The sequence below is a fragment of the Triticum aestivum genome, chromosome 7A (genome assembly GCF_018294505.1).
Source record: "Triticum aestivum cultivar Chinese Spring chromosome 7A, IWGSC CS RefSeq v2.1, whole genome shotgun sequence".
Lineage (NCBI taxonomy): Eukaryota > Viridiplantae > Streptophyta > Magnoliopsida > Poales > Poaceae > Triticum > Triticum aestivum.
Window position 1 is genome coordinate 475,568,042 of NC_057812.1, and position 11,163 is coordinate 475,579,204.

General features: G+C 46.7%; 1 protein-coding gene across 1 annotated transcript; it reads left to right on the forward strand.

The window, feature by feature from the left end:
* Positions 1-9,273: 9,273 nt before the first annotated feature.
* Positions 9,274-10,848, forward strand: LOC123147646 (uncharacterized). Its single transcript, XM_044566907.1, has one exon. It carries the CDS (start codon positions 9,512-9,514, stop codon positions 10,529-10,531), a length of 1,020 nt encoding a protein of 339 aa, XP_044422842.1. The 5' UTR covers positions 9,274-9,511; the 3' UTR covers positions 10,532-10,848.
* Positions 10,849-11,163: the final 315 nt, after the last annotated feature.

Genomic DNA, 11,163 nt, shown 5'->3' on the forward strand with positions numbered 1-11,163 from the left:
TAAAGAAAGCAAAAGCAATAGTCAGAAAGAGAGTTAGAGAAGCAATGCATGAATAATATGCCAGGGTGTTTGATTATCAGCTAGAAATATTGAGGAGCAATCCAGGAAGCACTGTGGCAGTTGTGCTTAATCTAAAAGAAACTGCACCAGAAGAGATTTGAGCTCCTAGGGAACAGAAATACCAGAAGAGATTTGGGGCTTGTGCAAAGTCTTCTAATAGAGTTCAATTCAATTTAAACAGGGCAAAGCTTGCTCAACTCACACCAGAAGGAGCAAGAGACATGATGCAGTTTGGGCTTGAACATTGGTGTAGAGCATGGTTCAAAGAAGGATCATTCTATGATTCAGTCGACAACAATATGTGTGAAAGTTTTAACAATTGGATAGTGGAATATAGAGGTCTTCCTATCATCAGTATGTTTGAAGCAATCAGAGCAAAGGTGATAGTAAGGATTCAAGTTAATAGAGTTATGTCTGCCAATTGGAATGGAACAATTTGTCCCCAAATCCTAAAAAAGGTGAACAAGTTGATACAACTTACTGACAAGTGTGAGACAATATGGAATGGAAAAGATGGATATGAGGTGAAGTTAGGACATCATGGATTCAAAGTTGACTTGCAAGCAGGAACATGTTCTTGTAGATACTGGCAATTGTCAGGAATTCCATGTGTTCATGCTCTAGCAGCTTCATAGTGTGGCATTGATGACATTGATTCACTTATTGCACCTTGCTACAGAATTGAAGCTTACAATAGGACATATGAACATGTGATGATGCCAATGGAGGGCATGCCTAGTTGGCCAATATCTCACAGACCTGGACCATTAGTTCCAAGCTATGTGCAAATGCCTGGGAGGCCCAGGACAGAGAGAATAAGAGGTGCAGATGAGCCTCCTAAGCATGCACACAAACTCTCCAAGATTGGAACTAAGATCAAGTGTAGTTATGTGGAAATCCTGGACACAACATGAGGAAATGCAATACTAACCCCAACAAGGGAAAGTACAAGAATAGGAAGAGGAAAAAAGAAACAAAAGTGTGTACAGATTTTTACATGTGTTTGATTTCTATATGTTTTGTACTTGTGAAATTGCAACAATGTGAAACACCTAACAACTGTTATTTCTGTATGTTATGTAGGAAAATCCTCCAAGGACATCTCAAAGAGTAGAAAATGAAACTGCTACAGCCTAGTCTTCACAACAGGTAGCTCAAACATCACAGCAAGCTGCGGGAGGGAGAGCCCAGTCTTCACAGCAAGCTACAGGAGGGACATGCCAGTCTTCACAGCAAGCTACAGGAGGGACAACACAACCTAGAAGGGGAAGGCCTCCACAAGCAAACAGAACACCTGGTGCTAGATCTAGTCAGAGAAGGAGAAAATCTACCAGGGTTAGCATGTTTGATGAACTGAGGGGTTAAGCAGGAAAATTCCTGTTGTTTAGAGCCTTCAAATTGTTAGTAGGTTGTTGGTGATGTGCTACTTGCATGAACTTGTGTTTGTTACTGTTAAGCTGCAGAATCTTTGTTTGATGAACGTGTGTTTGTTTCCTACTGTTAAGCTGCAGAATTTGTGTTTAGTTGCAAAATGCTACTGTTTACTATGTTCTCTTTTGAAAGAAATTCCCTTTTGATAGAAGCTTGGCAAAATATGTTCTCTTTTGGCACAAAGAAATTCTGGCACAAACAGAGAAGCTCACAATTGTACTATTTCACAAGACAACATAGTACCAACACATATTTGGCATAATTTTGGCACAAATTCAGTACACAACAAGCAGTACAGTTGCTTCACCACAACAACCAGCACAAAGTAGAACTGAACACACAGTACACCACTGTAGATTCTTAACACATAGTAAAACAAACCAAGTGCCAAAGTGCCAAATAACAGGATACAAACTCAAACTCCTTCGCACCATCAGTGCCGTCAATCTTGCCCAGCATAGTCTTGAAGATATGTGTGCGAGTCAGGTCCTTGCCTTCTCCTGGCAGCCACTCATTAGGTAGTCCTTCAACAAGCAAAGGACCACTATCGACAACCTCCTTCATGTGGCAAATGATAGGATATGGTAAATTGTTCTTCTTCCTCGACGACGATGGTCCGTAGTCACCCAATTCAAATTGCATTGCTTCATACTCATCCATGGACTCGGGTGGCTTGTTTGTCAGCTTCGACTTAGGTATCTCCACTTTCACCACCTTGCCAAGAAAGCAAGGATCACGAAGCCACGCCATTACCTCAAGCTCGCGGCGGCTTGCCGGCGGCAGGATCTCGATCAGCTCGCCACCCACCTACTTGAGAACATCTTTCACGGACGCCGTCGTCCAGGCCTGGTTAGGAAGGCCTTCAAAGCCGAGCTTGCTCTTGTACTTCAGAGCACCTGGCTGAGCACGAACCATTCTGCACCAACGCGAAAAGTGAATCCAACGCCGACAACACTTGATCTTCATTGATGAAAGGAGCACCTCAGAGCACTTATCCTCCGTTGAGAAGGTCAGCCATAGGTCGTGTGGTGGGCACGCGACCTCGATGACCACCTCGGACGGCACCACCCCGCAATGCTGCTGCAAGGTCGCCAGCATGGCTGCCGGCGTCACTGTCTGCTCGCCTTCTCCGATCGCAATTACCAAAAGCACGTACCGCCAGAAGCGCAGCTCCTGCACATCCATGGCCGGAGTGCGGGAGATCAAGACATGGCTCGCCTCTCGACGGAGCTCCGGCTCTCCCAGCCACCACACCTCCCGCGGGAACCGCCGTTCCAGCAAGCTACGGCTCACCTGGGCTGCTGCGACGACCGGGGCCGTGCCTCCATCGCCGGCAGTGCTCAAGGCGTCCGGCGACACGGTGCTGGAGCTCATGCTACCGCCTCCCATGGAGAATAGGTTTAGGGATTTGGACTGGGAAGTGGGGGATTTCTGATCCAGAACGCAACAGGGAACGACAGCTCTATAATAGTCCAACCTAACAAGTAGGCCCCACCATGGTCAAAACCGCCCTTTGACTGTGCCACATCAGCATCGAATGGAGACAAACTATCCGGGAGGTGTTTTGTCCGGTTTGGTTTTGTTTGGGGTGTAGAAGGTGCCAAAATATAGATCAGGGGGTAAAGCGAACCACCCACTTTGTTCAGGGGAGTAAAATGGACTTTTTTCTAACAAGAAAAATAAAGTTTCTATGATCTGATCATGGAGGAGAATATTTGAGTTACGAGTTTGGTCTTCATTTGAAACAATGCGGAACAGTTTTGCAACTCACGCCACCTAGAACACCGCAGCGTAATGGTGTGTCCGAACGCCATAACCGTACTTTATTAGATATGGTGCAATCTATGATGTCTCTTACCGATTTGTCACTATCGTTTTGGGTCATGCATTAGAGATAACTGCATTCACGTTAAATAGGGCACCATCTAAATCCGTTGAGACGACACCGTATGAAGTGTGGTTTAGCAAGAAACCTGAGCGATCGTTTCTTAAACTTTGGGGTTGCGATGCTTATGTGAAAAAATTTCAACCTGATAAGCTCGAACCCAAATCGGAGTAATGCGTCTTCATAGGATACCCAAAGGAAACTGTTGGGTACACCTTCTATCATAGATCGAAAGGCAAGATAATTTGTTGCTAAGAATGGATTCTTTCTAGAGAAGAAGTTTCTCTCGAAAGAAATGAGTGGGAGGAATGTAGAACTTGATGAGGTAATTGTACCTTCCGAATTGGAAAGTAGTTCATCACAGAAATCAGTTCCAGTGATTCCTACACCAATTAGTGAGGAAGCTAATGAGGATGATCATGAAACTTCAGATCAAGTAACTACTGAACCTCGTAGGTCAACCAGAGTACGGTCTGCGCCAGAGTGGTACGGTATTCCTGTTCCGGAAGTCATGTTACTAGACCATGACAAACCTACGAACTATGAGGAAGCAATGATGAGCCCAGATTCCGCGAAATGGCTTGAGGCCATGAAATCTGAGATGAGATCCATGTATGAGAACAAAGTATGGACTTTGATTGACTTGCCCGATGATCGATGAGTCATTGAGAATAAATGGATCTTCAAGAGGAAGACGGGCACTGATAGTAGTGTTACTATCTACAAAGCTCGAATTGTCGCAAAAAAGTTTTCGACAAGTTCAAGGTGTTGACTACGATGAGATTTTCTCACTCGTATCGATGCTTGAAAGTCTGTCCGAATCATGTTAGCAGTTGTCGCATTTTATGAAATCTGGCAAATGGATGTCAAAACTGCATTCCTTAATGGATTTCTTAAAGAAGAGTTGTATATGATGCAACCAGAAGGTTTTGTCGATCCTAAAGGTGCTAACAAAGTGAGCAAGCTCCAGCGATCCATCTATGGACTAGTGCAAGCATCTCGGAGTTGGAATATATGCTTTGATAAAGTGATCAAAGCATATGGTTTTATACAGACTTGCGATGAAGCCTGTATTTACAACAAAGTGAATGGGAGCACTACAACATTTCTGATAAGTATATGTGAATGACATATTGTTGATCAGAAATAATGTAGAATTTTTTGGAAAGAATAAAGGAATGTTTGAAAGGAGTTTTTCAAAGAAAGACCTCGGTGAAGCTACTTACATATTGAGCATCAAGATCTATAGAGATAGATCAAGGCGTTTGATATATTTTCAATGAGTACATACCTTGACAAGATTTTGAAGTAGTTCAAAATGGAAGATTCAAAGAAGGAGTTCTTGCCTGTGTTGCAAGGTGTGAAGTTGAGTAAAGACTCAAAACCCGACCACGGCAGAAAATAGAAAGAGAATGAAAAGTCATTCCCTATGCCTCAGTCATAGGTTCTACAAAGTATGTTATGTTGTGTATCAGACCTATTGTGTACCTCACCATAAGTTTGGCAAGAGGGTACAATAGTGATCCAGGAGTGGATCACTGGACAACGGTCAAAAATATCCTTAATGGAATAAGGAAATGTTTCTCGGTTATGGAGGTGACAAAGAGTTCGTCGTAAAGAGTTACGTCGATGCAAGATTTGAACCGATCTGGATGACTCTAAGTCTCGATCTAGATACATATTGAAAGTGGGAGCAATTAGCTAGAGTAGCTCTGTGCAAAGCATTGTAGACATAGAAAAATTGCAAAATACATATGGCTTTGAATGTGGCAGACCCGTTGACTAAATTTCTCTCACAAGCAAAACATGATCACTCTTTGGGTGTTAATCACATAGCGATGTGAACTAGATTATTGACTCTAGTAAACCCTTTGCGTGTTAGTCACATGGAGATGTGAACTAATCACATAAAGATGTGAACTATTGGTGTTAAATCACATGACGATGTGAACTAGATTATTGACTCTAGTGCAAGTGGGAGACTGAAGGAAATATGCCCTAGAGGCAATAATAAAGTTGTTATTTATATTTCCTTATATCATGATAAATATTTATTATTCATGCTAGAATTGTATTAACCGGAAACTTGGTACATGTGTGAATACATAGTCAAACAGAGTGTCCCTAGTATGCCTCTACTTGACTAGCTCGTTAATCAAAGATGGTTAAGTTTCCTAGCCATGGACATATGTTGTCATTTGGTGAACGAGATCATATCATTAGAGAATGATGTGATGGACAATATCAATCCGTTAGCTTAGCATAATGATCGTTCAGTTTTATTGCTACTGCTTTCTTCATGACTTATACATGTTCCTCTGACTATGAGATTATGCAACTCCCGAATACCGGATGAACACCTTGTGTGCTATCAAATGTCACAATGTAATTGGGTGATTATAAAGATGCTCTACAGGTGTCTCCAATGGTGTTTGTTGAGTTGGCATAGATCGAGATTAGGATTTGTCACTCCATCTATCGAAGAGGTATCTCTAGGCCCTCTCGGTAATGTACATAACTATAAGCCTTGCAAGCAATGTAGCTAATGAGTTAGTTACGGGATGTAGCATTATAGAACGAGTTAAGAGACTTGCCGGTAACGAGATTGAACTAGGTATTGAGATACCGATGATCAAATCTCGGGCAAGTAACATACCGATGACAAAGGGAACAACGTATATCATTATGCGGTTTGATCGATAAAGATCTTCGTAGAATATGTAGGAACCAATATGAGCATCCAGGTTCCACTATTGGTTATTGACCGGAGACGTGTCTCGGTCATGTCTACATAGTTCTCGAACCCGTAGGGTCCGCACACTTAACGTTCGGTGACGATCGTATTATGAGTTTATGTGTTTTTGATGTACCGAATGTAGTTCGGAGTCCCGAATATGATCACGGACATAACGAGGAGTCTCGAAATGGTCGAGACATAAAGATCGATATATTGGACGGCTATATTTGGACATCGGAATGGTTCCGGGTGAGATCGGGCATTTACCGTTGTACCGGGAGGTTACCGGAACCCCCCGGGAGGTATATGTGCCTTATTGGGACATAGTGGGAGAGAGGAGAAGGGAGCAAAGGAGGGGGCGCGCCCCCCAAGCCCAATCCGAATTGGGAAGGAGGCTGCCCCCCTTTCCTTCCTCCTTCCTTCCCCTTCCTTCTGTCCTAATCCAACTAGGGAGGGGGGGAATCCTACTCCCGGTGGGAGTAGGACTCCCCTTGGGGCGCGCCTAGGAGGCTGGCCCCCTCCCCTCCTCCACTCCTTTATATACGGGGGAGGGGGCACCCTATCGACACACAAGTTTTGCATTGATCTCTTAGCCGTGTGCGGTGCCCCCCTCCACCATAATTCACCTCGGTCATATCGTAGCGGTGCTTAGGCGAAGCCCTGTTCCGGTAGCATCATCATCACCGTCATCACGCCGTCATGCTGACGAAGCTCTCCCTCGACACTCTACTGGATCGTGAGTTCGTGGGACGTCACCGAGCCGAATGTGTGCAGATCGCGAAGGTGTCGTACCTTCGATGCTAGGATCGGTCGATCATGAAGACATACGACTACATCAACCGCGTTATCATAACGCTTCCGCTTACGGTCTACGAGGGTACGTAGACAACACTCCTCCCTCTCGTTGCTATGCATCACCATGATCTTGTGTGTGCGTAGGATTTTTTTGAAATTACTGCGTTCCCCAACATATATAGCCTCCACATAAAATCTATCCGTTACACACATTTGACCCAACTCGGTCAGACCGAATAGAAGAACTAGGTGAGACCGATTCAGTTCAAAATGTGAACGTTAGTAATCTCGATGGGACCGACTGGAACAACTCGGTGGGACCGATGTGCTAGGGCTAGGAAAAAACCTCATCTCGGTGAAGCCTATTGCTTGAACTCGGTGAGACAGATTTCAGCAAAGAGCAAACAGAGAGTTGGTCAAGCAAACTCAATGGGACGGATCGCTCATTTCGGTGAGACAAAATGTTACAAAGGGAAACAGAGAGTTTGCAAGGCCATCTCGGTGAGATCGAGATCCGTATCGGTGTGATTGAAGTGTTAGGGTTTCTGGCAGTGGTTAGGTCAAGTGAACTCGGTGGCACCGGATATATCAAATTGGTGGGCGCGAGTTCGACTTTGAGTTTTGGACATATGTGGAAATGAGACAATGGTTGAGGGCTTTGGAGCAATATCACTAAGCACTTTGAGCAAGTAGACCATTAAGCAACACCTCATCTCTTTTTAATAGTATTGGCTTTCCTATGGACTCAATGTGATCTTGGATCACTAAAATATAAATGAAGAGTCTTGAGCTTTTGCCAATATGTGTTCTTAGCATTTTGAGGGGTCCACATCTCTAGTCCATGCCATGCCAATCATTGAACTTTCTAAAATATTTAACTTGAATAGATATTAGTTCAATGAGCTATATGTTATTATGAATTACCAAAACCACCCGGGGATTAATTGCACTTTCAGATATCATCATGAAAACAATTGTTGAAGCACTCATAATCGAAATTACCATTGCGTGACATGACTGCATCCACGTTTACCTTTGCACAATCCACCTCGGGCGACAGCCGAGTGTCTTGGAGCTATATGAACATGTGATTTTGGGACTCGAGTATCAAGACCAGAAGCTTGGAGGGGACTCAGATATGCCACATGAAGTTTCGTCCCTTGCTGTCTGCCCCCATATTAGAAGTTCCACCGCGCTCATCAAGCCACTTTCTTCCTGTTTAGTTTGGTTCTCATGATCATGTGATAGGCCGGCCGCATGGTTAAATTCCCCGACTCTCCTCTTGTCATGCCAGAAGTCATCAGTTCTCCTAGTGCAAAGAGGGGTCTTTAAAATCTCTACTGCATCGAAAGGGGTAAACACGATCGAATCAGATTCTCATCCCATGTGGTTGTAGTAGCATCGATGGGCTGCACTACTCTTTTGGTGGGTCCTGGACTACGTAGGTGATTGGTTGCTTGAAACTATCCATAGGTATCCAGTTGTGACACCATATATTGGTGGTCCCCCCATCATCATTTCTTGGAATTATGCATTGAGCCAAGATACCATGGCCATCAGGAACCGCACACCAAATTTGAGAAGGGTGCGCGCCTAGCTCGGCCTTCAATAAGGAACGGCCCCGGAAGCATGCTGTCCCCAATCCTCCCAAAATTTCCGGTCCAGTCATGAATTCCCATGCTACCCGACTATGGCTTTCTTATCTTTGCTTGCTACCCCATCAGGATTGTCGAATAATGGAAATGACATTCTCACACAGACCCCTTGGTAGCCTGAAACACAACATCAAGTAGACTGGAATGGCATGCGCCCTTTATTTTATCAAAACCTCTTTACCAGCTTCTCATAGGAGCTTCTCCATGCATCCTTTTATTTTTTCCCACGTTCGGTCTCTCAAATACTTGAACATCCAGTTCTTCGAGTGGCCCACGTCAGTTGGCATCCCAAATATTGGCCGCTCAAAGATTCATCATAAACCTGCTTATTTCTTACCAGACCCGGACACGTGCGCTTTTTTTTTTTTTGGAATTTCATTGCTTTTTTTTTTTTGAGAAAGTGGAATTTTCATTGCTTGTACAAGTCGTGTGCCGCGCTCGCCTGGCCTAGTACTGGTAGCAGGCTAGCGGCTGGTGAGCCAGGCCCATATGTACAACGGTAACTTGCCCTAGCCCACGGCGGTCGGAGCTGGAGCAGTCAACGATCACATTTTTCGCTCAAAAGAAAAAAAGAAGAAGAGAAAAACCCGTCATTTCGCGGAAGCAAGGAACACGCGTCGCCCCGCTTCATTCGTGGGTCTGTCGGTCGGGGTCTGCAATTGCAAGCGTGTGACGGGTGACGGGTCGCTTGCTTCGCCACGAGGCTCAGCCAACCCAGCTTGACCCAATCAACTCGTCGCGCACGTCAACCATCCCAAAATCCCCAAATCCGCCGAGCTCTTGCTTCTTCTCCAGCCTTCCCTTTCCTTCCCACGCGAACAAAAGAATCCCAAAATCCCCATCCCCTTCCACGCGTGCTACGCCCTCAATCCCCAATTCCCCACGCGGCCGGCCTCCCCACCAGCTCCCCTCCCCCCAGCTCGGATCTCCGCCGCCAGCAGCCCCGCCATGGAGTGCGAGCCCGAGGAGCTGCAGTTCCTGGGCCCCGTCGGCATCTACCGGGAGTCGGTGGCCATCCTGCGCGCGCACCGCCCGCTCTACGCCCGCATCGCCGCCGCCTTCGTCCTCCCGCTCTCGGCCCTCTTCCTCGCCCACATCGCCATCTCCCACGCCCTCTTCTCCACCATCAACTCCGACGACTCCGCCCTCGAGTCCTCCGCCCCCGGGACCGCCTCCCAGCAGCGGATCCTCCAGCGGCTCGGCGCCGACTGGGCCGCCCTCGTCCTCTTCAAGGCCGCATACCTCCTCGCGCTCCTCCTCTTCTCGCTCCTCTCCACCGCTGCCGCCGTCTTCTCCGTCGCCTCCGTCTACTCCGCCAAGCACGACGCGCTCACCTTCCCGCGGGTGCTCTCCGTCGTGCCCCGCGTCTGGCGCCGCCTCGCGGCCACCTTCCTCTCCGCCTTCGCGCTGCTCTTCGCCTACCACTTCGTCTTCGCCGTCGTCTTCATCGCGCTCCTCGTCGCCGTCGACAATGGCTCCACCCTCGCCGGGCTCCTCGCCTTCGTCGTCATCGTCGCCTACCTAGTCGGGCTCGTCTACCTTAGCGTCGTCTGGCACCTCGCCAGCGTCGTCTCCGTGCTCGAGGACTACAAGGGGTTCCAGGCCATGCGCAAGAGCAAGGCGCTCATCCAGGGGAAGCTCTGGACCGTCGTGATCATCTTCGTCACGCTCAACATCGTCTTCGTCGTCGTGGAGTTCGCCTTCCGCGCCTGGATCGTCCAGGGCGCGCGCCACGGTCTCGGCGCGGGAGGGAGGCTGCTCCTTGGCCTCGTCATCCTGGCTGCGCTGTGCTCGGTCGTCATGGTGGCGCTGGTGGTGCAGACGGTGGTGTACCTGGTGTGCAAGAGCTACCACCACGAGAGCATCGACAAGAGCAACATCTCCGACCACCTCGAGGTCTACCTCGGCGACTACGTCCCGCTCAAGGCCAGCGACGTGCAGATGCAGCACTTCGGCGACGAGGTCTGACCCTCCCAAAGATCGACCTGCTTCTGTTTGCTCTCCTCTCTGTAATACCACTACTAGTCTAGTCACACAGGAATCACAATTCCATTGCTGGTCATTTACCCAAAACAAAATGAGATGGAAGGAACCTGAAGAGAAGTAGGATCATTTGATCAGCAGTTTCTCAGTAATTATACTCAGCTTTGCTATGACACGAGGAACAGTTGGATGTTGCTTGTAGTAATTTGTAATGGAGGCATGGGATTGGTACTACACTACTACTACATGCTAGCTTGATCGCTTGTGTGTGCACTGAAATGAATGAGGACATGTTGTGTTAATTATGGATAGTACTAGATCACTGCACCACTCGGATCATCGTTTGAAGATTCTGCAATTAATTAATTGCACTTCCTTGTGATTATGAGTGAGCTGAATGTAGGCTATGAGATGAATTGAGATTACACAATCTGGAGAGTTTACTGGGTTTTGGTCTTTACACTATCTGAGTAATTAAGCATGCCGTAGAGTTATTCATTTTGCCATGCAAATGACAGTTGGGTTGACTAAAGAGTAGCAACTTTATAAGCTGCTATGTGCCCCTTTTGCTGCTTAGTGCTGAAGCTCCATAAAGCGCCATAACTCTACAAGATATG